The sequence below is a fragment of the Salmo trutta genome, chromosome 28 (assembly GCF_901001165.1).
Source record: "Salmo trutta chromosome 28, fSalTru1.1, whole genome shotgun sequence".
In the NCBI taxonomy this organism is placed as follows: domain Eukaryota; kingdom Metazoa; phylum Chordata; class Actinopteri; order Salmoniformes; family Salmonidae; genus Salmo; species Salmo trutta.
Genome location: NC_042984.1, coordinates 40,574,663 through 40,601,358, shown reverse-complemented (window position 1 = coordinate 40,601,358; position 26,696 = coordinate 40,574,663). Strand labels below are relative to the sequence as shown.

General features: G+C 46.7%; 2 protein-coding genes across 2 annotated transcripts; both read right to left on the bottom strand.

The window, feature by feature from the left end:
* Positions 1-78: 78 nt before the first annotated feature.
* Positions 79-16,446, bottom strand: LOC115166227 (acylamino-acid-releasing enzyme). The gene is made up of 22 exons (XM_029720049.1): positions 16,335-16,446; positions 15,925-16,057; positions 13,306-13,438; positions 13,043-13,130; positions 12,853-12,928; positions 12,527-12,678; positions 12,181-12,315; positions 11,873-11,964; positions 11,704-11,741; positions 11,458-11,579; positions 8,893-8,953; positions 8,638-8,732; positions 8,507-8,558; positions 8,307-8,395; positions 3,161-3,296; positions 2,980-3,063; positions 2,681-2,761; positions 2,505-2,593; positions 2,157-2,365; positions 1,822-1,924; positions 1,626-1,732; positions 79-349 (listed from the first exon to the last, which is right to left on the bottom strand). Exons 1-22 carry the CDS (start codon positions 16,344-16,346, stop codon positions 241-243), a joined length of 2,196 nt encoding a protein of 731 aa, XP_029575909.1. The 5' UTR covers positions 16,347-16,446; the 3' UTR covers positions 79-240.
* A 2,374-nt stretch (positions 16,447-18,820) lies between these two features.
* LOC115166385 (interferon-related developmental regulator 2-like) lies at positions 18,821-26,496 on the bottom strand. The gene is made up of 11 exons (XM_029720291.1): positions 26,490-26,496; positions 25,955-26,075; positions 24,362-24,396; positions 23,847-24,004; positions 23,684-23,737; positions 23,328-23,506; positions 23,005-23,113; positions 22,591-22,725; positions 22,293-22,421; positions 22,008-22,100; positions 18,821-19,652 (listed from the first exon to the last, which is right to left on the bottom strand). Exons 1-11 carry the CDS (start codon positions 26,494-26,496, stop codon positions 19,572-19,574), a joined length of 1,101 nt encoding a protein of 366 aa, XP_029576151.1. The 3' UTR covers positions 18,821-19,571.
* Between the last annotated feature and the right edge of the window lie 200 nt (positions 26,497-26,696).

The following is a 26,696-nucleotide window of genomic DNA, read 5'->3' as shown; positions in this document are numbered from 1 at the left end:
AATCCACAGGAATCCCACATCTGCAGTTAAATCATCCATTGCCTCATGGAGCTCACGGAAGGTTGTACACAATCACAGTCATATTTTCAACAAAACATTTATTGCTGGCATAATGCAACCATAGAAAACACCAGAAGGACCTGGTAACAACTGAAATGTACAAAGGGAGTACAGTACACACAAGTGTGGATGTCTTAATTCCACAGTTCCCTTTGTGTCCCCAGTCATACCAGTAGAGGCTCAGTGCAGGTAGAGGTGCTGCTGGAACCACAGCACCACATTGAGGAAGCAGTCAGCCTGAGTGTCCACACGAGCCAGAGAGTGGGCGTCCTCCGCAAACAAAAGCAACCTGCAAGGGCAAGCAGTTGTATTTATTAGCGGACAACGTAGGAAAACAAAAGCAAGCAATTTCTTATTGGACAAGTTCAGGTAGTCCCTCCCTGTTTCAGTTTGTTCTGCTTCTATTAGGTACCTAACAAATACGGCCCAGAGTTCACACAGGTCAACGAATCATCTAACAATGCTAAACTAGGACGGCGCTGCAGTGGATAGCTGCCGCCTTACCGGCTCCTGACCAAATTCTGCTATAGAACAGCAATCAAATTCTGCTATAGAACAGCAATCAAATTCTGCTATAGAACAGCAATCAAATTCTGCTATAGAACAGCAATCAAATTCTGCTATAGAAAAGCAATCAAATTCTGCTATAGAAAAGCAATCAAATTCTGCTATAGAACAGCAATCGCGAACCTCGATTCGGATAGAGATTTCTACTTCAACGAGTCGGCAGCTCTGGTCGTTTACCCCGGACCTGGCCCTGATCCCCGGGACTCGAAAGAGGAAGCAGCGGCGAAAGAGGCAAGCGAGGCGGCGTCATGATTAGGCTACGTCGGCGCGCATCTAGACCGCCATTGCCGTCTGTTTTGTGGGCGAACGTACAATCACTAGAGAACAAACTGTTGGCGACTATCCTATCAACAGGACCTGAAGAACTGCAATATCCTACATTTCAAGGAGTCTTGCCTGAACAAGGACAATACACCTCACTGGTAAGATCAGAAGGCAGCCTCGGGTAAGCTGAGAGGGGGAGGAGTGTCTCAACAGCTGGTGCACAAACTAATTTTAAGGAAGTCTCAAGTTTTTGGTCGCCTGAGTACGAATACCTCATAAGCTGCAGATCATAATATGTACCAAGAGCGTTTTCATCGACAGTAAGTCAAAAGTTTGGACACACCTACTCATTCAAGGGTTTTTCCTTATTTTTACTATTTTCTTCATTGTAGAATAATAGTGAAGACAACAAAAGTATGAAATAACACATATTGAATCATGTAACCAAAAAAGTGTTAAACAAATCAAAATATATTTTAACATTTGAGATTCTTCAGAGTAGCCACATTTTGCCTTGATAACAGCTTTGCACACTCTTGGCATTCTCTCAACCAGCTTCATGAGGTAGTCACCTGGTATACATTTCAATTAACAGGTGTGCCTTGTTAAAAGTTATTTGGGGGAATTTCTTTCCTTAATGCATTTGAGCCAAATTCTATAGTAAGTACTGTAGTGTTCTATAGTTATTTTTTTATGTGGGCAGGATGATGGATAATATAACAAGCGGTTGTCACCTGACGGGGGAGCCCCTGCTCTTCAGAGAGCGGTACAGCTCCAAACCTTGGTAAGGGGACACTCTCCTGTCTTTACCCCCCAGCATCAGGAGCACTGGGGCCTTGATCTGGACACAGACGGACGAAACCAAATGATATGCTTGTCTCTGACAGCTATAGGGGAGTGTGTTTGTATTTGTGTGCATGAACCTCAAACCTGAGGTGCGTAGGTGATGGGGGATTTCTGGAGCATGGTGGTGAGAGCCTCTGGGGTGGGCAGCTGGTCATAAGAGTACTGCAGCCCCACACTAGAGTAACGCCTAGGAAAGGTAGAGGGAGACACAGGACAACTATCCATCAACCAACCAATTAATCACATTGTATTTGCATAGTACTTGTATTTTTATTTATTTATTATTTTTACAGTATCTTAAATATGCAGTGCACACACTTTCCATCCCCCAACTAGTGCACTACAATTAGTGTTTTACAGTCTCATTTAGGACTCCCCAGTCCTATACACTGATACACAGAGACAGTGTCAAGTCTCACCAGTCCACGATGTCACTGGTTCCCAGTAAGGTGGCAGCGTTGATGACTGGGTTCCTGACGGCACACGCCTTGTAGAAGTCTGGGAACTGGCCAATCAGGTGGCAGGCCAGGAAGCCTCCGTGGGACCCACCCATCACCACCACTTTATCAGGGTCAAGGGTTAAGAGCTTCTCAGCAGTTTGGTCAGCAAGGGCAGTTAGCACAGCCCTCTGGGAATGATAGTTAGGAAGAGGTTAGTTGAACAAGGTGTGTTAGTAGTATTGAGTTAGAACAAAAATTAGCAACCTGACTGACACCCTGGGTTGAAACACTGTAGTAGTCATTTTCAGCTGAGAGCTCACTCGGTACCTGCACATCCTTGACGTCTTGGCTGCCGATGTTACCGGCCAGAGAGAGGATGCTGTCCTGGCCAAAGCCAGTGGAACCCCGGTAATTCACTACAAAACACAGAGCGAGAAACAATATTCTAACAGTGGATACCAGTGTGTGTGGGTATGAGCCAAGGAGGAAGTCCACTATCTTACCCATGAGTACAGCAAAGCCCAGTTTGACCAGGACTGCTGTAGTGACATTCCACTCCGCAAAGAACTGGGAGTGCGGCCCACCTGGGAAAGAACACAAGCTTCAGTGAGTCCTCCGTGATCTCTTTCATAGATCAGTTCCCATATACATAAAAGCATCTCAGAATAGGAGTGCCGATCTAGGATCAGTTTTTATACAAATTAAATATACAGCGAAGATTTGATCCTAGACCAGTGCTCCTACTACGAGACGCTTTATGAATACGGGCCCAGGAGCTAGATTCTCCAGAGGTTTCTCTCACCATGGACAAACACCACCAGAGGAACCTTGGTGCGTGACGGAAGGTGGTTTGTCGTAACCAGCAGGGCCCCGAAGTCTAGGCCAGCTGCATAAGAGACACACAACTTACTTCATTTTATTGTTCTCAAGGACATGCAGTTATGGCAACCAGACAAGTTGTAAACCACTATTGACTGACTCACAGTACTCTGGGTTCTCCTCCTGGGGTGTAGGGCTGACGTCCAGAACATTGACGATAGCACCAAGTAGACACGACTCGCCCAGATGGTCCCAGGACACCTCCCCCTCCCCCCCAGCCAACGGAAGAAAAGCCACTACCTGCAATGACAATGCATATATGACCAGTATGGGAGGGGGGGGTAACCTAAATGACCAGTATAGGGGGGAGTAACCTAAATGACCAGTATAGGGGGGGGGGGGGGTTAACCTAAATGACCAGTATAGGGGGGGGGTAACCTAAATGACCAGTATAGGGGGGTAACCTAAATGACCAGTATAGGGGGGAGTAACCTAAATGACCAGTATAGGGGGGGGGGGGGTTAACCTAAATGACCAGTATAGGGGGGGGGGGGGGGTTAACCTAAATGACCAGTATAGGGGGGGGGGGTAACCTAAATGACCAGTATAGGGGGGTAACCTAAATGACCAGTATAGGGGGGTAACCTAAATGACCAGTATAGGGGGGGGGGGGGGGGGTAACCTAAATGACCAGTATAGGGGGGGTAACCTAAATGACCAGTATAGGGGGGGGGGGGGTAACCTAAATGACCAGTATAGGGGGGGGGGTAACCTAAATGACCAGTATAGGGGGGGGGGGGTAACCTAAATGACCAGTATAGGGGGGGGGGGGGGTAACCTAAATGACCAGTATAGGGGGGGGGGGGGGGGGTAACCTAAATGACCAGTATAGGGGGGGGGGGGGGGTAACCTAAATGACCAGTATAGGGGGGGGGGGTAACCTAAATGACCAGTATAGGGGGGGGGGGGTAACCTAAATGACCAGTATAGGGGGGGGGGTAACCTAAATGACCAGTATAGGGGGGGTAACCTAAATGACCAGTATAGGGGGGGTAACCTAAATGACCAGTATAGGGGGGGGGGGTAACCTAAATGACCAGTATAGGGGGGGGGGGGGTAACCTAAATGACCAGTATAGGGGGGGGGGGTAACCTAAATGACCAGTATAGGGGGGGGGGGGGTAACCTAAATGACCAGTATAGGGGGGGGGGGGGGGGGTAACCTAAATGACCAGTATAGGGGGGGGGGTAACCTAAATGACCAGTATAGGGGGGGGGGGAACCTAAATGACCAGTATAGGGGGGGGGGGTAACCTAAATGACCAGTATAGGAGGGGGGGGTAACCTAAATGACCAGTATAGGGGGGGGGGGGGTAACCTAAATGACCAGTATAGGGGGGGGTAACCTAAATGACCAGTATAGGGGGGGGGTAACCTAAATGATCAGTATAGGGGGGGGGTAACCTAAATGATCAGTATAGGGGGGGTAACCTAAATGATCAGTATAGGGGGGGTAACCTACATGTTTTCCACAAGCACATGGAGTTGCTAACTAAATATAAAAGTAGCCAGGTGGGATCGCCCGGGCCAGGTGGTTAATAATTTTCTGGGAAACAAGCTCTATTTTGGTGGCCTCCAATACCTTGATTCCATCCGAAATACTCAGCGAAATTATTGAATACTTTTGAGTTTACCTCCCAAATTTGATTTTTTTGGTGGTATTGTTTAAAATTAAAATGACTGAAAATGGATGAATCTATTGCTATTTTTGATTAAATATTGTCTTGGCTTAGACAATAAAGACTATTTTTTAATTAAGAAAAGAAACCGTAATTTTTTATCCAGTCTTCTCTTGAGATTAAAGAATTTTACTGTAAGATAAGAATTGCCACAATGTTTGTTCTTCAAATTAAGTAAATAGACCAAATGATCTTAAAATATAAATTAAGTTACATTTTAAATCAAAGAAATTGTGTGATGAGCACTTCTTCAAATGTAAAAAATGGCTCTAAAATAGTATATATTTGAATAAATGACAATTACAAGGAAAGTTGCAAACACTTATTGAAATTCTTCCACTAATTTAACTGTCGTCAGTTACGTCATTTATTGAAGAAAAAAAACACTTGTTTAATGACCTGACCCACAGATTTCTTCTTAATTAATCTTTTAAGAGTTTGTTGACTTCCACAGGCATAAAGTTCCCTTATAAGAGGCATTTTCTCAGCAATCTGCGATACAGGTATAATTGAAGAATGAAGCAGCAGTTGACTACTCCATTGTCAACACTTTGATTAAAATCAGTAGACATAGATCAACATATTTGAAAATAACATATGCATCATTAGCTTTGGAAATAAATCAATAAGTTCTCTTTCGGACCAGAGTGAGGCTATCGTTTCACTAGCCTACCTATTTTTCTGCAGTGAGGATTCACCATATTCATCGAACGTTATCATTTAACTGCAGTTAATCACCAACAAAACTACCACTATGCGAATGAAGCCAAATCAACTCTTACCGATGCGATTCGATAAACTGAGTGACTCGTCAGTAGCCTAACATCACTGTCTGTCAAGTCCTGATAAGAGTTCATATCGAAAATACAAACGAGATCTTTAGTTTACTTGTCCCGATGCGATATGGTTGTATGATTTATGAACGGCAAGGATATGAGATTGACTTTTTCAGTTAGACAACATTTATGAGCCAAGCTTGTTGTTCGTCAATCAAATCACAGCTCTGCCATACCAAGCAAAAGAGCAGTAAATGCTCATGGAGTGAAACTGGAAAAAAAGGACTTCAAAGTTGTTTTACTGTCGAGGCAAATGAATTGTAGGCAGATCATTGGAGATGTGGTTGTCTTACTAAGATGTCATTTTTTTTTATTAACATGGACATGATCTTTAACCCTAGACTGCAGTTACTGCCTTCTTGCTTGATACACCAAATGAAATGCGTTTCCATGACGATTTGGTTTAACACAAACGTGTGTTCCCTAGTTGCGCAGTGATTGGCTCAGTGTCCTGTCACTCATGGGGACATTATGTCAAGGCAAAATCTAAAAAGGTAGAGTTCCAAAACTCAAGCCCCTTGGGTGCCGTCATAGGCTGCATTCCAAACACTTAAGACACATCCTTTCTCCTCAGCCCTAAAATGAAGTGGACACTTCTGATGACGTTATGATTGCACGTCTACTTATATTAACTATATATTTATTCATGTATGATAGCTAGCAAATTAATTAGCTAACTAGCGTTAGCCTGCCTAGCTGGAACTTCTGAATGAACATTTATTTCTACAATTTCCAAAAGCTAACAAAACAAAAACATTTACTTTTTACAAGACGTGTTGGTGTATTAGCAGCACAATTTCTAACTTATTTACATTTGTTTTTACTTACACTGTTGACTCCATATTGACCTTGGGATTTTGGCTGACTTTTCTTAGCGGATGTACCATCATCGCAAATTGAATTATGGGGCATTTCAGGCCCCGAAGTGAACATAATTGCACACCCGCAAATTCCATTAAAAACGAGGGCTGAGGGGCTTACGTTGCAAACTTCCCTTGCTTGGCTAATCATTTGGACCGACAAATATGGCCACGGGGATTCCCCCAAGGGCATAAGGCGAGGGTAAGTGGACGAGGGTGTGTCTTTTATATGTTTGAAACGCAGCCATTGAGTTACATTAGAAGTGTCCATCCAAGAAGGCTCAAGGTCATTGGCCACAGATAAAATGACGTCAAATCACATTATATCTGCCGTAGCTTTGATTGGACTGATCATGTCAACGTCATACTTAGCTAGCAGTCATCATGAATTAAGTCGACAATCTACTGGCAAATCCTTGTCATATGAGAAATTATGATAAAACTTAGCGGTGCTCGTCGGCCATTGGACATAAACATTACACACCAAGTTGGAAATCGCTAATTCAACAATGAGTGGTTTGGAAGGAATCAGTGGCTAACTGCAAGCATTGCAAAGCAATTACTAGCCTGATATTCAGTGGGGTGGGTGTTTAAAAGGATAAACATTCAACACGATGGGCTAGAAAAGGTTGAATACATTGGCCATGCTGTCAATCCAGCGTTACTTCTGCAGCATTCAAAACAACTGGAAACTCGGAAATGGGAAATCTCAGACATGTTTGTTGAAGCAAGTCAGCCATATCAGCTATTATTTTTTAAAGGCAGTAAATGAGGCTGAATGAACGGTTTCGCTGCCAGACAAGGCTCCGCTGATAGCCAGGTGTAACAGTGGTAAGGATTCACTCTGTGGTGCTGAAAAGAAAGCTCTCTAGTTGAGAGAGCTTTATGTCGGTCTTAACCGTGTGTGGGCACTGTTGGTCACCGTTATAGTGCAATTAATGTACTGTTTAGTGTAGTGGCTTGCACCGAAAAGAAACAAAATTGGAGTTTGCCCCACCAAGATTTACATGCTAAAATAGCCACTGAGCATGAGAAAGAAAATAAATTAATGTGCCACGACTCATCGTTACCACATTATATGGGACGTGCAAATTGACTCACATAGACGATGAAGGAGCATCATGCTCTCTCAGAGGAGGCTGGTAGGAGGAGCTACAGGAAGACGGGCTCATCGTAATGGCTGGTACGGAATTCATGTAACGTATCGAACACAAACACATGGAAACCACATGTTTGACTGTTCCATTCATTACAATGAGCCCGTCCTCCTATAGCTCCGGCCACCATCCTCCTCTGTGCTCTCTCCCTCCGTGTAAAGAAATGTGACTGCAAGCACAGTGTACACAACACACACACCCAGGAGGTACAGAGAGACCGTCAAACCAGCAGACCGTCAAACCAGCAGACTGTCCCTGTCGTCGGTCACTTTCTGACTGACACACGCTATGAGATGCATATCATTCATTTTAGTGGGAGAGGGCTCATGAACTTTTTTTTATGACTTGTGAATTGTAAAAAGTAGCATAGTTAATTTAAGTGGAAAAAGTACCCGGCTGAAAATTAGTGTAACCGGCTGTATAGTCGACAGCCGGCGCTAGTGGAAAACACTGTAACCTCAATGCCCAGCCCTCTGTATAGGGGTAACCTCAATGCCCAGCCCTCTGTATAGGGGTAACCTCAATGCCCAGCCCTCTGTATAGGGGTAACCTCAATGCCCAGCCCTCTGTATAGGGGTAACCTCAATGCCCAGCCCTCTGTATAGGGGTAACCTCAATGCCCAGCCCTCTGTATAGGGGTAACCTCAATGCCCAGCCCTCTGTATAGGGGTAACCTGAATGCCCAGAGCGATATATGAATGACCACAATACTGTATTACCAGGCGTGGGGCCTCGTTCAGATGGGAACAGTGGACCACCATGAGGTCATTCTGGATGGTGAGCAGCTTCCAGCTCCCAAATTTCTCAGCTGAGTGGAGAGAGAAAGATTGAACGGTTTGCTACAGCTCGGACTAGTTTCAGTTGAAGAAGCTGGAGATGAAAACCTAACAGACTAATAATCATATAAAGGAGAGCTTACGGGCAGACATGCGGGTTACTCTCCTAGTGGTCCTGTCCACTACAAAGAGGTCCTGGGAGAGAGGGACAGATGGGAAAGTGAGATCATGGAGTACAAAGTTGTGTCCGCTTGTGTGCATGTTCACACTATACCCTCCAGTTCCTCCGGGCACTACTGAAGACCACTCTCTGGCTGTCTGACGCCCAGCATCGAGGTGGCAAAGCCTCATACAGCCCAGCAAACTCATCTAGGGACAGACAAAAGGGGGGGGCACAGGAACAGGGATTGATAGATAACGTCCGGGAAGGAAATGGGTGAGAAGCAAGAGATGGAAAGTGCAGTAGGAAATGGGGTGCCATTCAATGTCAAGTTCAAAATGTTGCGTTAAAGTTATTCAAATTCTGTACCTTTCTTTGGCCTATTGACTACGTCCACCAGCACCGAGATCTTCCTTGTCTCCAGGTCATACTGTGGACAGAGAGAAGGTAAGGATATAACAGTATAACAGTACAGAATACCACCAGCGAAGCATAAGCAGCACTCCCCACTGACCTCCAGACCATCCTTGCTTCTTTCTGATAAGGCGGTAACTGCTCCTTCATGAAGGGGCTGGGAGCAGGAGTCTGGAGGTAACGCTGAGGACCAGGCTGGGAGGTAACGCTGAGGACTAGGGGCTAGGCTGGGAGGTAACGCTGAGGACTAGGCTGGGAGGTAACGCTGAGGACTAGGCTGGGAGGTAACGCTGAGGACTAGGCTGGGAGGTAACGCTGAGGACTAGGCTGGGAGGTAACGCTGAGGACTAGGCTGGGAGGTAACGCTGAGGACTAGGCTGGGAGGTAACGCTGAGGACTAGGCTGGGAGGTAACGCTGAGGACTAGGCTGGGAGGTAACGCTGAGGACTAGGCTGGGAGGTAACGCTGAGGACTAGGCTGGGAGGTAACGCTGAGGACTAGGCTGGGAGGTAACGCTGAGGACTAGGCTGGGAGGTAACGCTGAGGACTAGGCTGGGAGGTAACGCTGAGGACTAGGCTGGGAGGTAACGCTGAGGACTAGGCTGGGAGCGGGGGTCTGGAGGTAACGCTGAGGACTAGGCTGGGAGCGGGGGTCGGGAGGTAACGCTGAGGACTAGGCTGGGAGCGGGGGTCGGGAGGTAACGCTGAGGACTAGGCTGGGAGCGGGGGTCGGGAAGTAACGCTGAGGACTAGGCTGGGAGCGGGGGTCGGGAGGTAACGCTGAGGACTAGGCTGGGAGCGGGAGGTAACGCTGAGGACTAGGCTGGGAGCGGGGGTCGGGAGGTAACGCTGAGGACTAGGCTGGGAGCGGGGGTCGGGAGGTAACGCTGAGGACTAGGCTGGGAGCGGGGGTCGGGAGGTAACGCTGAGGACTAGGTTGGGAGCGGGGGTCGGGAGGTCACGCTGAGGACAAGGCTGGGAGCGGGGGTCGGGAGGTAACGCTGAGGAAGAGGCTGGGAGCGGGGGTCTGGAAGTAACGCTGAGGACTAGGGGCTAGGCTGGGAGCAGGGGTCGGGAGGTAACGCTGAGGACTAGGGGCTAGGCTGGGAGCGGGGGTCGGGAGGTAACGCTGAGGACTAGGCTGGGAGGTAACGCTGAGGACTAGGCTGGGAGCGGGGGTCGGGAGGTAACGCTGAGGACTAGGCTGGGAGCGGGGGTCTGGAGGTAACGCTGAGGACTAGGCTGGGAGCGGGGGTCTGGAGGTAACGCTGAGGACTAGGCTGGGAGCGGGGGTCGGGAGGTAACGCTGAGGACTAGGCTGGGAGCGGGGGTCGGGAGGTCACGCTGAGGACTAGGTTGGGAGCGGGGGTCTGGAGGTCACGCTGAGGACTAGGTTGGGAGCGGGGGTCTGGAGGTCACGCTGAGGACAAGGCTGGGAGCGGGGGTCGGGAGGTAACGCTGAGGACTAGGCTGGGAGCGGGGGTCGGGAGGTAACGCTGAGGACTAGGCTGGGAGGTAACGCTGAGGACTAGGCGGGGAGCGGGGGTCGGGAGGTAACGCTGAGGACTAGGCTGGAGCGGGGGTCTGGAGGTAACGCTGAGGACTAGGCTGGGAGCGGGGGTCTGGAGGTTAACGCTGAGGACTAGGCTGGGAGCGGGGGTCTGAGGTAACGCTGAGGACTAGGCTGGGAGCGGGGGTCTGGAGGTAACGCTGAGGACTAGGCTGGGAGCGGGGGTCGGGAGGTCACGCTGAGGACTAGGCTGGGAGCGGGGGTCGGGAGGTAACGCTGAGGACTAGGCTGGGAGCGGGGGTCGGGAGGTAACGCTGAGGACTAGGCTGGGAGCGGGGGTCGGGAGGTAACGCTGAGGACTAGGCTGGGAGCGGGATCGGGAGGTAACGCTGAGGACTAGGCTGGGAGCGGGGGTCGGGAGGTAACGCTGAGGACCAGGGGCTAGGCTGGGAGCGGGGGTCGGGAGGTCACGCTGAGGACTAGGCTGGGAGCGGGGGTCGGGAGGTAACGCTGAAGACTAGGAGCGGGGGTCTGGAGGTCACGCTGAGGACTAGGGGCTAGGCTGGGAGCGGGGGTCTGGAGGTAACGCTGAGGACTAGGGGCTAGGCTGGGAGCGGGGGTCTGGAGGTAACGCTGAGGACTAGGGGCTAGGCTGGGAGCGGGGGTCTGGAGGTAACGCTGAGGACTAGGGGCTAGGCTGGGAGCGGGGGTCGGGAGATAACGCTGAGGACTAGGCTGGGAGCAGGGGTCGGGAGGTAACGCTGAGGACTAGGCTGGGAGCAGGGGTCTGGAGGTAACGCTGAGGACTAGGCTGGGAGCGGGGGTCTGGAGGTAACGCTGAGGACTAGGCTGGGAGCGGGGGTCTGGAGGTAACGCTGAGGACCAGGGGCTAGGCTGGGAGCGGGGGTCTGGAGGTCACGCTGAGGACTAGGGGCTAGGCTGGGAGTGGGGGGGAGGGTCTGGACTGGGGTCTGGGAGTTGGGAGGCTGGAGGTCAGGCTGGGGACTCACCTGCTGCATGCTTAGACACTGGCTGTGGGGGCCAAACACCTGTCCCTCCAGGTACACCAGGTAGCGTCCATCAGGGCTCAGACGGGGGGACGAGACTGAGCTGGTGTCCCCAGACAGACACTCTGTGTAAGGAGAAACAAGGGGTTGCAGGTTGGAGGTTTGAGAGGAGGAAAGAGAAGCTTTGTTGTTAATTCGCTGTGAATTAACAAGTTGATTACCATGACAATGAACACAGGAAATACTCACCACAGTTTCCTTCCAGGTCCAGACAAAACAGAGCTGACCTGAAACCAGAAGCTCTCATTTTAGTCTTACTAAAATAACACATAAGGGCATATCTTGATCAGTCTATTACTCTGGAATATTGATTAGTGATATGACTTAAACATAGTAGACTACACAGGCTGTTCCTTACCTCCTATTGGAGCAGAACCTCAGGCCCAGTCTGAAGGGCTCATGCCACCAGCCCACAAAAAACACAGACTCGCCATCATGGGCCCAGAGACCCTGTGTTAACCAGACAGACAATCAGCATGACAACAATTACTGTACATTTACATTTCATGGCATAACATGATATTACATAGAATTACATGACTATAAGACATGTCATGTGACTGGTGATCTTTACAGTGAAGTTGCAAATACCATACGATGCTCTGCTAATGCCTTTATTGGTGTGTGTGTGTGTGTGTGTGTGTGTGTGGCCCCGTTTGTGCTCACCTGGCCTGGGGACACGTGTGACGGGACACCCTGCAGCACTGTTACCGTGCCCTTGGCCACGTCGGCCACACACAGCACTGGGACACTTTTACTGGTCAAGCCTTCCCCCCAGTCCTCCCAGTACACACTCTTATCCTGATGCACAACAGGGGAAAGGAAGGGTGTTGAAGCCATGAAAAAAAGAATAGAAATAAACACTGGATCATGTTTACGCAACATAGCAGCCATCCTAAGAGTACTTCCAGAACCACCCGAGTGTCACTTTAAGGACTACATCCAACTGAATGTATGGCTAAACATACAAAGACAAGTAATAGAGGAGAAGTGATCAGGGTGTTTCTGATACCTTCTCAGAAGGGCCTTCCGAGGGCCCTGCTCTTGGCTCTCCAGCTGATGGGCTGGAGGCTGAAGCATATGACTCTCCTATAGACCTTTTCCCCTCAGCTACATACAGCAGCCTGCTCTCACATGTAGACCAGGCCAGGCAGCCAAACTGAGCTGCACACAAAGACAGACGGCGAACAAGAGACAAAGACAGACCGACATGGAGAGAGAGTGTGGCTGATGAATTCAAGCAAATGGCGCCGATTAGGTCCACAGTGGACAGGTCTAGCATCGGACAGAATACTCAGAGCACCATAGGCATTAAAACCACCCAGGAAAAGGCCTTACCATCCTCATACACTCTCCCATGTTTGTTGAGAGCTGAGAGATCGAGGATCTTTTTTAGACACCTGTCGCTCCATACCTGAAAATGAACAGACCCTATTAAAGTTAAAGCAAACAAATACGCACCGTATGGGGGTGGGTGAAGGAATTTAGCCAAATGATGACGGACACACCCAGACTACGCCATCCTTACCTCCAGGAACTGTTGTACCACAACCTGACCGCTGGTTACCCTGACAACCGCCTTCAGATCTCCAGACAGGGAATAGGAACTCAGAAATCTATTTGAGCAGGAAGGAAGAAAGCTTTGAAAATGGCAGCTCAGAGAAAGACCTCTCGCGTCTTTATTAAATACCTCCCCTATATAATCATCTTACACATTACGTCATCAACACCAGACACTGGGATGGAGAATGAGTGGTGGGGGAGTGTTAATGTGTCCGTCTGTCTACTTACTCGCCGTGTAAAAGGCTGCAGGGGCTTGGTGGTTGGATGTTTATGTCGGTCTCTTGTCTGTAGTTTTGAATCAGTGTCCACTGCTGGGCATAGTGCAGTCTGGCTCCCCGGACTGTCTCAGTCTGACTCCACTCTGATAGGCGCAGGTGAAGGAGAGGTTAATAACTAGGATTATTTTTTTTCCATCAATAGATTTAAAAAGTAATTTGAACTATTTTTTCACCAACCAAACAAACATAATAGCATATGTGCAGTCAAAAAAATAAAACACTTCCAGGTTTATAAATATCATAAATCAGGGAGACCTGCTTGTCTGCATATGTTTTTTATGGGTACCAATTTGTCTGCTGTTCAGTGTTCTTTAGTGTGTGTGTGGGTGTGTGTGTGTGTGTGGGTGTGTGATGTATAGAGGGCTAATGCCCAAAAGCCTGTTAAAGCATGGGCAGCACCACTGAGGCCTTTGAGAATGATAGAGGCCTCTAGTGATCAAAATGTAGCATTGAAGGCTTCCGCCACTTTAACGTCAGCAACTGGGTGGTACTTCACACTTAATTGGCTGATCCTGTTGGAGTCATGTCCATCCAGGTCATCAGGAGGGATCCGGCCAATCGTGAAGAAAATTGACTACTTCAAAATGGAGATAGCCTCAATGGTGCTGTCCATGCTGTCCATGCTATTGTCACAGATCGAACAATGAGTCAGATATTTCCCTGGATGTATACATGTGAAGCATCCGGTTGGCGTTTCCACACACTACCAAATATGGTAGTGAGGAAGCCCAGCACTGGGAAAAGACGGAGCAAGATGGATTTTGGCCACAATTATGCAAATATTCTCATCAATGAAACATTTGATCGCCATACAGTTTTCTGTTTCCAAAACTAGAATCTGTAACAAACAGTGGACTGCATTTTGTAGACTTTACCCTTTACCAAAAATTATGTTGTTTAGGAGTGCAGGGGTGAATTGAGTTATTGCACACTCACAACGAAGTAGGCGTTCCTTAACGGAAATACGCTAATAAATACTAGAGCGAGCCAATAGGATCTTACTAGCTCGTGCTTGGCTCTGCCCACGTCCTTGCTCGTTCTGCCCACTATGATTAATTTGCTCAAATTGGAAATGACCAAAAAAATTGGGGGGAGTTTGCCCCACCAAGATTTACATGCTAAAAATGGCCAATGAGCATGAGAAAGTACAATTTCTGGCACATTAATTTATATTCGAAGTGGATTTCGACTCATCGTTACCGCATTATATGGGACGTGCAAATTGACTCACATAGACGATGAAGGAGCATCATGCTCTCTCAGAGGAGGCTGGTAGGAGGAGCTACAGGAAGACGGGCTCATTGTAATGGCTGGTACGGAATTCATGTAACGTATCAAACACAAACACATGGAAACCACATGTTTGACTGTTCCATTCATTACAATGAGCCCGTCCTCCTATAGCTCCGGCCACCATCCTCCTCTGTGCTCTCTCCCTCCGTGTAAAGAAATGTGACTGCAAGCACAGTGTACACAACACACACACCCAGGAGGTACAGAGAGACCGTCAAGCCAGCAGACCGTCAAGCCAGCAGACCGTCAAGCCAGCAGACCGTCAAGCCAGCAGACCGTCAAGCCAGCAGACCGTCAAGCCAGCAGACCGTCAAGCCAGCAGACCGTCAAGCCAGCAGACCATCCCTGTCGTCGGTCACTTTCGGACTGACACACACTATAAGATGCATATCATTCATTTTAGTGGGAGAGGGCTCGTGAACTTTTTTTCTGATTTATGAATTGTAAAAAAGTAGCATAGTTAACTTGAAGTGGAAAAAGTACCCTGCTGAAAATTAGTGTAACCGGCTGTACAGCCGACGCTAATGGAAAACACTAACCTAAATGAGCACAGCATTATATAGGCGTACCCTGAATGTCCAGAGCTCTGTAGAGGCGTAACCTGAATGTCCAGAGCTCTGTAGAGGCGTAACCTGAATGTCCAGAGCTCTGTAGAGGCGTAACCTGAATGTCCAGAGCTCTGTAGAGGCGTAACCTGAATGTCCAGAGCTCTGTAGAGGCGTAACCTGAATGTCCAGAGCTCTGTAGAGGCGTAACCTGAATGTCCAGAGCTCTGTAGAGGCGTAACCTGAATGTCCAGAGCTCTGTAGAGGCGTAACCTGAATGTCCAGAGCTCTGTAGAGGCGTAACCTGAATGTCCAGAGCTCTGTAGAGGCGTAACCTGAATGTCCAGAGCTCTGTAGAGGCGTAACCTGAATGACTAGAGTGGTGGAAATGACATGCTCTGGTCTATCTTGGGTTAGTTATAGAAATCTTTGCTATAATGGCAAAGGAAGCGCGAAACCCCACACCCTAATTGTTTCTGGTTACATTACAGTCAGTCATTGTAAATAAGAATTTGTTCTTAACTGATTTGCCAAGTTAAATAAAGGTTAAATAAAAATATCTAAAAATACACCCTTTCAGTTTGTTAACCAACTCAGATGCAGATGAAAATTGACTACTTCAAAATGGTGATGGCCTCAGGCGCAACCTATGGTTTCACAGACACCATAGTGGGACAGTTACAACGTTGCGATCTCTGTGTGTGTGTGTGTGTGTGTGCGCAGTGTCTCACCTGTACATAAAGTGAAACTCGTGCCGTTTAATAGTGCCATGTAGTCATTCGCCGTCACGAAGGCAGAAATAGGGGTGGGATACCCACTAATTTCGCGGTACAAAGTGCTGATAGCGTCGGGTTCCATTCGTGCCTAGGTGCAGTAGCGTTAGTTAGACATGCAGCTAGAAACTGTTTTTGGGAACACTTTTACAGTGCATTAGCTAGCTAACTAATCACTTTCATCGATTACAGGTGATAATAAAGCCATGTGACTGCATGCGTTCAACAAACGAACATTATGTATCAGCTTCATTTTAACGGTTAGATAGACGAATGTTAAGATAAACGTAGATGGAACACAAATGTCCATTTTGAGCTAAAGTGGTACTTCTAAATCTGTGAAAAAAAGAACAATAGTTGTCTTTTACCAGGAACTCCATGTCTACACGACGGCCGATACCATTTCATACAGGGGCTGATGGAAGAGACCAAACGCAAGGCGGCAGCAGCAACACATTTTGTAGGATTCACAAAGGAAGTGATTAATGGCGCCTTGGGATTTCACCCCAACTCTGACGTCATCCCATTGAAGTTGAAATTTAAAACGATCGGGAGGTCCAGTGAATCCCAGATAGCACTAACCATTGAAAAAAATAAATAAACATCTCCTGCCCCATCCAATCCCACCATTTGAATCCCAAAGATAATTCGTAAAAATCCAAATAACTTCAGAGATCTTCATTGTAAAGGGTTTAAACACTGTTTCCCATGCTTGTTCAAGGAACCATAAACAATTAATGAACACACACCTGTGGAACGGTTGTTAAGACACTAACAGCTTACAGACGGTAGGCAATTAAGGTCTTAGTTATGAAAACTTAGGACACTAAAGAGGCTTGTCTACTGACTCTGGAAAAACACCAGAAGAAAGATGCCCAGGGTCCCTGCTCATCTGCGTGAATGTGCCTTAGGCATGCTGCAAGGAGGCCTGAGGACTGCAGATGTGGCCAGGGCAATAAATTGCAATGTCCGTACTGTGAGACGCCTAAGACAGCGCTTACAGGGAGACTGGACGGACGGCTGATCGTCCTCGCAGTGGAAGACCACGTGTAACAATACCTGCACAGGATCGGTACATCCGAACATCACACCTGCGGGACAGGTACAGGATGGCAACAACAGCCTGAGTTACACCAGGAATGCACAATCCCTCCATCAGTGCTCAGACCGTCCACAATAGGCTGAGAGGCTGGACTGAGGGCTAGTGGGCGGGGTTATATCCTGCCTGTTTGGCCCTGTCCGGGGGTATCATCGGATGGGGCCACAGTGTCTTCTGATCCCTCCTGTCTCAGCCTCCAGTATTTATGCTGCAGTAGTTTATGTGTCGGGGGGCTAGGGTCAGTCTGTTACATCTGAAGTATTTCTCTTGTCTTATCCGGTGTCTTGTGTGAATATAAATATGCTCTCTCTAATTCTCTCTCTCTTTCTCTCTTTCTTTCTTTCTCTTGGAGGACCTGAGCCCTAGGACCATGCCTCTGGACTACCTGGCATGATGACTCCTTGCTGTCCCCAGTCCACCTGGCCGTGCTGCTGCTCCAGTTTCAACTGTTCTGCCTGCGGCTATGGAACCCTGACCTGTTCACCGGACGTGCTTGTTGCACCCTCGACAACTACTATGATTATTATTATTTGACCATGCTGGTCATTTATGAACATTTTAACATCTTGACCATGTTCTGTTATAATATCCACCTGGCACAGCCAGAAGAGGAATGGCCACCCCTCATAGCCTGGTTCCTCTCTAGGTTTCTTCCTAGGTTTTGGCCTTTCTAGGGAGTTTTTCCTAGGGAGTTTTTCCTAGCCACCGTGCTTCTTTCACATGCATTGCTTGCTGTTTGGGGTTTTAGGCTGGGTTTCTGTACAGCACTTTGAGATATCAGCTGATGTACGAATGGGCTATATAAATACATTTGATTTGAATTTGATTGTAGGCCTGTTGTAAGGCAGGTCCTCACCAGACATCACAAACCCACTGTTGCTAGACCAGACAGGACTGGCAAAAAGTGCTCTCACACGAGTCGCGGTTTTGTCTCACCAGGGGTGATGGTCGGATTCGCGTTTATCTTCGAAGGAATGAGCGCTACACCAAGGCCTGTACTCTGGAGCGGGATCAATTTGGAGGTGGAGGGTCCATCATGGTCTGGGTCGGTGTGTCACAGCATCATCGGACTGAGCTTGTCGTCATTGCAGGCAATCTCAACGCTGTGCGTTACAGGGAAGACCTCCTCCCTCATGTGGTACCCTTCCTTGCAGGCTCATCCTGACATGACCCTCCATCATGACAATGCCACCAGCCATACTGCTCGTTCTGTGCGTGATTTCCTGCAAGACAGGAATGTCAGTGTTCTGCCATGGCCAGCTAAGAGCCCGGATCTCAATCCCATTGAGCCTGTCTGGGACCTGTTGGATCAGAGGGTGAGGGCGAGAGCCATCCCCCCCCCCCCCCCTAGAAATGTCTGGGAACTTGCAGGTGCCTTGGTGGAAGAGTGGGGTAACATCTCACAGCAAGAACTGGCAAAGTCCATGAGAAGATGCACTGCAGTACTTAATACAGCTGGTGGCCACACCAGATACTGTTACTTTTGACCCCCCCTTTGTTCAGGGTCACATTCAATCTGTTAAGTCACATTTGTGGAACTTGTTGAGTTTGTCTCAATTGCTGAATCTTGTGTTCATACAAATATTTACACATGTTAAGTTTGCTGAAAATAAACGCAGTTGACAGTGAGAGGACGTTTCTTTTTTTGCTGAGTTTAATTGGTACCTTCTCATGCATTGCCTTTGGTATCTGCATTACAATGTCAACATTCAAATATGTTTTTTAAACCCACTTAAGGAAAATAATGAACAGATACAGCCTTGGTGTGAGTGTTTATTACATTTCATTTATCCATAATCAATTAATATGCCTAACCCTTTGGGTTATTACATAGCATTGCTTGTCAAAATACATCTCCATTGTTCAATGCACTCCTTGAATACATACATATGCATTTGTATATTCACATATGCATTATTATGCACAACCAACCTGCATAAAAATATACATGAAAAATGACACCTTCATTCTCTTAGTCCTTTTCCCATATTTGAAGTCTAAAAATAACTTAATTTAAAAAACCATGACTGTTCTCCCACTTTCAATAAATTAGAAAGTAAAATACATTACCAAAAATGGTTTAGATGATCTTCCAAAATATTAATTTAAAAAAAGGTACAATAAACTACCTTTTTGTTTTATTTTCAGGCATCTCATAGGTCAGTTTTATTGTGGTGTTAAATAAAATAAAAACACACGTTTGCATTGTCTGCAAAGTCCCTGGTTTGGCAGCAGCCACTGGGTCCTGTGAGACGACGGGCACGGAGCAGGATGACAATTTGGGCCAGGGGGCTGTACAGGAGGGTGCAACGTCACAGAAGGTTCACTATAGAAATGTACTGTGTAAAACAGATAGGATTGTCTGCCATTTTGAATAGGAAATCATGTCAGCTCTGTTTAGTACATTGGTCTCCAACATTCCAGACCTTTTGCTTCAATGAATACACCCTAGTCTTCTTCTCCTCGGTCTTCGTCCTATATGGCTACGGCACGTTCCATCAATTCCTCACATCACATCTGCTCTCTTGTCCCTCACTTTGTTCCTTAGTTTAGTCCTGGCTTTGAATGCCGCTGAGTTGAACAGATGCTGTGAGAGGAAAATAAATCAACAGGTTAGACTTACACCCTTCAAAATAAAGAATGACAATATGGAGGGCAGTCTTGTGAAGACTAGGCAAACTCATAACATTTCATGGTACTGCTAAATCAAAACGGACCAGTACATTTTGTTTAACCGACATGCATTTACACTGAACAAAAATAAACGCAACATGTAAAATGTTGGTCCCATGTTTCATGAGCTGAAATAAAAAATCCCAGACATTTTCCATTTGCACAAAAAGCTTATTTCTCTCAAATTCTGTGCAATTTATTATTATTTTTTTACATCCCTGTTAGTGAGCCCTTCTCCTTTGCAGAAATAATCTTTCTACCTGACCGGTGTGGCATATAAAGAAACTGATTAAACAGCATGATCATTACGCAGGTGCACCTTGTGCTAGGGACAATAAAAGGCCACTTTAACCTGTTGGGGCTAGGGGGCAGTATTTGCACGGCCGGATAAAAAACGTACCCGATTTAAACTGGTTACTACTCTTGCCCAGAAACGAGAATATGCATATAATTAGTAGATTTGGATAGAAAACTCTAAAGTTTCTAAAACTGTTTGAATGGTGTCTGTGAGTATAACAGAACTCATATGGCAGGCCAAAACCTGAGAAGATTCCATACAGGAAGTGCCCTGTCTGACAATTTGTTCTCCTTCTGTGGCATCTCTATCAAAATACAGCATCTCTGCTGTAACGAGACATTTTCTAAGGCTTCCATTGGCTCTCAGAAGGCACCAGAAAGTGTAATGGGGTGTCTGCAGTCTCTGGGCGAAGTACAGCAGCTCTGTTTGTGAGTGGTCAGGCTGGGAACAGTGAGACTGAGAAGCGGGTTCATGAGAATTCTCAATTTTTTTCTTTCAGCCTTTGAATGAATACAACGTCACCCGGTTGGAATATTATCGCTATTTTACGAGAAAAATAGCATAAACATTGATTTTAAACAGCGTTTGACATGCTTCTAAGTACGGTAATGGAATATTTTGCTTTTTTTTTGTCACGAAATGTGCTCGCGCATCACCCTTCGGATACTGACCTGAACGCACGAACAAAACGGAGCTATTTGAATATAACTATGGATTATTTGGAACAAAAACAACACTTGTTGAAGTAGAAGTCCTGGGAGTGCATTCTGACGAAGAACAGCAAAGGTAATCCAATTTTTCTTATAGTAAATCTGAGTTTGGTGAGGGCCAAACTTGGTGGGTGTCAAATTAGCTAGCCGTGATGGCCGGGCTATGTACTCAGGATATTGCAAAATGTGCTTTCGCCGAAAAGCTATTTTAAAATCTGACACCGCGATTGCATAAAGGAGTTCTGTATCTATAATTCTTAAAATAATTATGTATTTTGTGAACTTTAATCGTGAGTAATTTAGTAAATTCACTGGAAGTTTGCGATGGGTATGCTAGTTCTGAACATCACATGCTAATGTAAAAAGCTGTTTTTTGATATAAATATGAACTTGATTGAACAAAACATGAATGTATTGTATAACATAATGTCCTAGGAGTGTCATCTAATGAAGATCAAAGGTTAGTGCTGCATTTAGCTGTGGTTTTGGTTTTTGTGACATATATGCTTGCTTTGAAAATGGCTGTGTGATTATTTTTGGCAGGGTACTCTCCTGACATAATCTAATGTTTTGCTTTCGCTGTAAAGCCTTTTTGAAATCGGACAATGTGGTTAGATTAACGAGAGTCTTGTCTTTAAAATGGTGTAAAATAGTCATATGTTTGAGAAATTGAAGTTATAGCATTTTTGAGGTATTTGTATTTCGCGCCACGCGATTCCACTGGCTGTTGACTAGGTGGGACGCAAACTGTTTTAGAGAATTTAGCAGTACGTCCGACCGGCCTCACAACTGCAGAGCACGTGTAACCACGCCAGCCCAGGGCGTCTTCATGTAGTGGATCGTCAATGAGGGGCTGCTAAGGAGTATTTCTGTCTGTAATAAAGTTATTTTGTGGGGAAAAACTCATTCTGATTGGCTAAGCCTGGCTCCCCAAAGGGTGGGCCTATGCCCTCCAAGGCCCACCCACTTGGCTGCACCCCTGCCCAGTCATGCGAAATCCATAGATTAGAGCCTAATGAAATGATTTTAATTGATTGATTTTCCTTATATGAACTGTAACTCAGTAAAATGTTTGAAATTGTTGCATGCTAAGTTGATATTTTTGTTCAGTATAATTAGACAGTGGAGATCTCACATGAAATGCACCATATGGTTGTTGAACAGGTTAAGTGGGTATTTGTCAGTGGTCGTGGTTTCATGACGAGGGGTTATGTGCCGGTGGGAGGTGTGTTTGGAGACAGTCATAGGCCATGGGGGTCACCTTCTCGAAACGAGAGATCTTGCTGGATTTGACAGACGAGTCCAGTATCAGGGGGGGTCCCAGGCCAAATATGTCCCTCAGCAGCGGGTTATACTAGAGAGACAAGACCAGGCACACCATTTAAAAACTAGCCATTTCCAACGGATAATTAAGAGGCAAGCAAGCATCACAAACCTTCCAGAAAGATTTGATTAGAACATGCTGGTTGCAGAGATAGTCTCTTTATAGCATAGATATCAACTATATCCTACCAACACAGTTATAGACCTAGATGTTTGTTCAAACCTGAAGATGGTGTCTCACTCCAGACTCCAGCACCTCTTTGAAGGCGTCGTAGACCCTCCTGCGCATCCAGCTGTCGATGTAGATGCCCTCCACACCAAAGCGGATCTTCTCCTCGGAGAAGTCCTCGTTCTGCACGACATCGGGCAAAAAAGTCAATCAAAATCAACATTCCATATTTCTCTCAGTGACTGACCAACGGTCTCCAGTTACAGTGACTGGTCTGGTGTCATTTAAAAACCCTCGAGCAACGTTAGAACCTTGCACCGGTTAATGTTCAGGGTGAATCGTGGTTCCTCACCTCTATGTAATGTAGCACCTCTCTGAATATGGTGCGCTGTTTCCTCCTGTCGTTCTTGGCACGGTGCTTGTTCCCGTCGGTGGCCAGGCCCTTCAGGCACTCACACAGCGTGTCGCTGTCTTCAAACTCAAATTCCTACATAGAAAAACAAGGATCAGCAGGGATATTTCCCCCACTTCCTCTCCATGGGCTCTGCATTGCCTCCATATCGTGTTTGAGCTGCCGAGCGAGTACAACCAGGGCCTGTATTTACAAAGTGTCTGAGAACGTCGGTGCTGATCTCGGATCAGGTCCCCCCCATGTCCATGTAATCATATTCATTGTGGTCTAGAAGGCAAAACGGATCCTAAATCAGCACTCCTACTCATATGCTTGATACATACAGCCCCTGGTTGTTCATTAGGCAAAACATACCCTGTCTATATCTCTTCCCAGTTCAACAAGCAAGGCTATGGTCTCCCCCACAGCTATCCTGTAGTTCACGTCGCTGCTCTCCAGGCAGGCCTGTAGCTTGGGTAGATGTCTGAGCACAAGAGGAGACCAAGGACGTGAGCTGAGCAACGTGGCAGGTTATATATTCAGATCCCGGTTGTGTCTCATATAGCACCCTATTCCCCATGTAGTGGCCATACAGTACACTTCTTTAGTCAAATATGCAGTACAGGACTACGGCACTAAATGGGGAACGGGGGTGTCATTTAAGACGCAGCCCCTGTGTGTCTGTGTGTGTCACTCACAGGTCCAGCAGCACATTAAGGCGGGAGGCGGGGCAGAGGGTGACGAGCAGGGCCCAGAAATGCAGGGCGGCGCTGTGGAGCCCTGGGGCACCGGCATTGGGGGTGGGCAGGGTGCCCTCGCGGTTGGGGTACGACATGGTGAATACACTCTCCAGGTGACTCATGGATTTCACCAAGTCCTGCCACAGAGGGAAAATGGAAAAAATAATGACAGAGACAAAAAGCGAGAGAGAAAGAGTTAACCATACATTCAGATTCAATTTCTGGATCTTGATGTTCCATACTATTTTCCATACTGATTTTCTCTTTTCCAGCTACAGAGAAATAGAATGAAAAGGATTTCTAGAGAACCTCACCTCTCCGTCTTCCGCAGCAGAAACGTAGCAGCACATACCCAGCGCTCGGGCACACTGCAAGAGGGATGAACAACTTAAAAACGGCGACTTACAAGAATGCACTCTTAGTGGAAAAACTGCCGTCGACAACAGGAGTGTGACGAAGGCCAATGGTGACACTCACGCTCTGGCGGGCGGACACACTGGCACAGCCGTCAATCATGATGGCGCTGAGGACGGGCCGGAGGATCTTGAAACCCTCCTCACCCTCGTCCCCCCCGCCGAGCTGCACGCACAGCTGGGCGCACACTGTGGCCGCTGCAGCCTGCTCCTCTCCACCACCTGAGAGAGAAGAACGGAGAGAAGGGACAGAAACAGAGTAGAGGGATGGAAAAGGGTGGAGGGGTAAGATCCCTTTTTACAAGCTCGACAAGAGAAGTCAGGCTATCGCGGGACTTGGTCAATCAGAAGATCAACTGAATTCGTAGAGCCTAAATTCAGACTCGATGAAAGGTCCATTCTGGATAGAAATAGTTACATTTCAAGCCAAATAAAGGTACGGTAGAGTAATAGTCTAAGTCCTAATCATCTTTTCAAGTTTTGACTCAGGCCAGCGCCACCTAAAGTGATGTACGTTTGACTACATTTACCACCGTAATTCATAGACCCCAACCCACACACAGTGCTGTGGCGTCTCACCCTTGCGCAGGCTCGTTGTTGAAGTATTCGCACCACTTGAGTTTTTACAGAGTGGGATTAGAGTGGACTTGTCATTTGTTTTTTGTCAACGATCTACACAAAATACTCTCTCAATGGAAAATGTTTAAAATAAAATAAAATCTACATATCATGAAAAATAAAACACTAATATATCTTGATTAGATTAGTATGCAGTCAATACATGTTAGAATCACCTTTGGCAGTGATTATAGCTGTGTCTTTCTGGGTAAGTCTAAGAGCTTTGCACACTTGGATTGTACAATATTTGCACATTAGCTTTAAAATTCTTTAAGCTCTCAAGTTGTTTGTTGATCATGCTAGACCGCCATTTTCAAGTCTTGCCATCGATTTTCAAGCAGATTTAAGTCCAAACTGTAACTAGGCCACTCAAAAACATTCAATGTTGTCTTGGTAAGCAACTCCAGTGTACATTTGGCCTTGTGTCTTAGGTTACTGTCCTGTGGAAGGGTGAATTTGACTCCTGGTGTCTGTTGGAAAGCAACAAACCAGGTTTTCCTCTAGAATTTTGCCTGTGCCTAGCTCCATACCCATAACACCATGCAGCCACAACCATGCTGATGTGTTGTGTTGTGTTTGCCCCAAACATAATGCTTTATGTGCAGGACAAAGTCAATTTCCGTGCTACATTTTTTGCAGTTTGACTTTAGTGTCTTATTGCAAACAGGATGCATGTTTTGTAATATTTTTTATTCTGTACAGGCTTCCTTCTTTTCACTCTGTCAATTAGGTTAGTATTGTGGAGTAACTACAATGTTCTTGATCCATCCTCAGTTTTCTCCTATCATAGCCATTTAACTGTTTTAAAGTCACCATTGGCCTCATGGTGAAATCCCTGAGAGGTTTCCTTCCTCTCCGGCAACTGAGTTAGGAAGAACACCTGTATCTTTGTAGTGAATGGCTATACAGTCAGACTGGTCTCTCTACTACCGCATGGCAAGCGGTACCGGAGTGCCAAGTCTAGGACAAAAAGGCTTCTCAACAGTTTTTACCCCCAAGCCATAAGACTCCTGAACAGGTAACCAAATGGTTACCCAGACTATTTGCATTGTGTAAACATAATTCCACTTTGACATTACGGGATATTATTGTGTGTAGGCCAATGGCAAACAATGTAAATTAAATCAATTTTCGAATTCAGGCTTTAACGACAAAACGTGGAAAAAGTCAAGAGGTTTGAATACTTTCTGAAGACACCCCATGTTCCTAATGTCCATTTAGGAAAGTACTAGCAACATCGGTGGCTTTCCTTTTTTGTGCAGTTAGAATGTGTACAATAAGTCCTTTCATAAAAACATTTGAAATCCTGTGAGACGCACCTTTTGTCCATCAGGTTTTCTATGCATTGTTTCAGCTTGTCCTCTGTCTCCTCCTGGGCAGTCTGTTCATCTACTGGTTCACCACCTCCCCCTGTGGTGGACAAGATAATGATGATGCTGTGTGTGTGTGTGTGTGTGTGTGTTTGTGTGTGTGTGTGTGTGTGTGTGTGTGTGTGTGTGTGTGTGTGTGTGTGTGTGTGTGTGTGTGTGTGTGTGTGTGTGTGTGTGTGTGCACCCACCAGTGGCCTCGTCCACGACTGAAGCGCTCTCGCTGGCGCTGCTGTAGTGACTGAGCACGTCAGACGCCAGCTCATCATCACTGGCACCTGACTCGCCCTTTACCCCATTCCTCCCGCCTACGAGAACGAGAGAAGGAATTGAGGACAGAGAGGAGAGGAAGTGAGAGCAGGACAGAGGGACCAGAGGGGAGGGGGGGGAGAGAAGAAGAGTGAGCTCGAAGTGAACCTTGTCTCTGTCTGTGGCTTAGCTGTTGGTGTCCGTCAGTAATGATATCCCAGGAACCGCTCCTTATAGAGAGCAGGGTCTATTCTGCCCACGGTGCTGACACGAGCACATCCACGTAGCTAAACTGGGAATGCTGTTCGTGTTGTTCTTGCGCCCAAGAAAGCGAAGGAAACTGAACTAAATGACTATCGCCCCGCACCACTCAGGTCTGTTACTATGAAGTGCTTTGAGAGGCGAGTTAGAGACCATATCACCTCCTTACACCCTTAAACCTTTTCAGCTTGATACCCAAATTAGAAACTAACCGTCCATCCGTGTCCCAAATCGTCCTCCATAGGCCCAAACTAAGAAATAATTGTGTGATTATAGATGTATTCTCATAACTCGTGACCCACCTCTAACATGCCCAGGGCTCACTTTGATTCCCGAACCTGTTCGTCGACTACAGCTCGGCCTTCAACACCACAGTACCCTCTAAACTCATCACTACGCTCAGGGCCATGGGTCAGAAC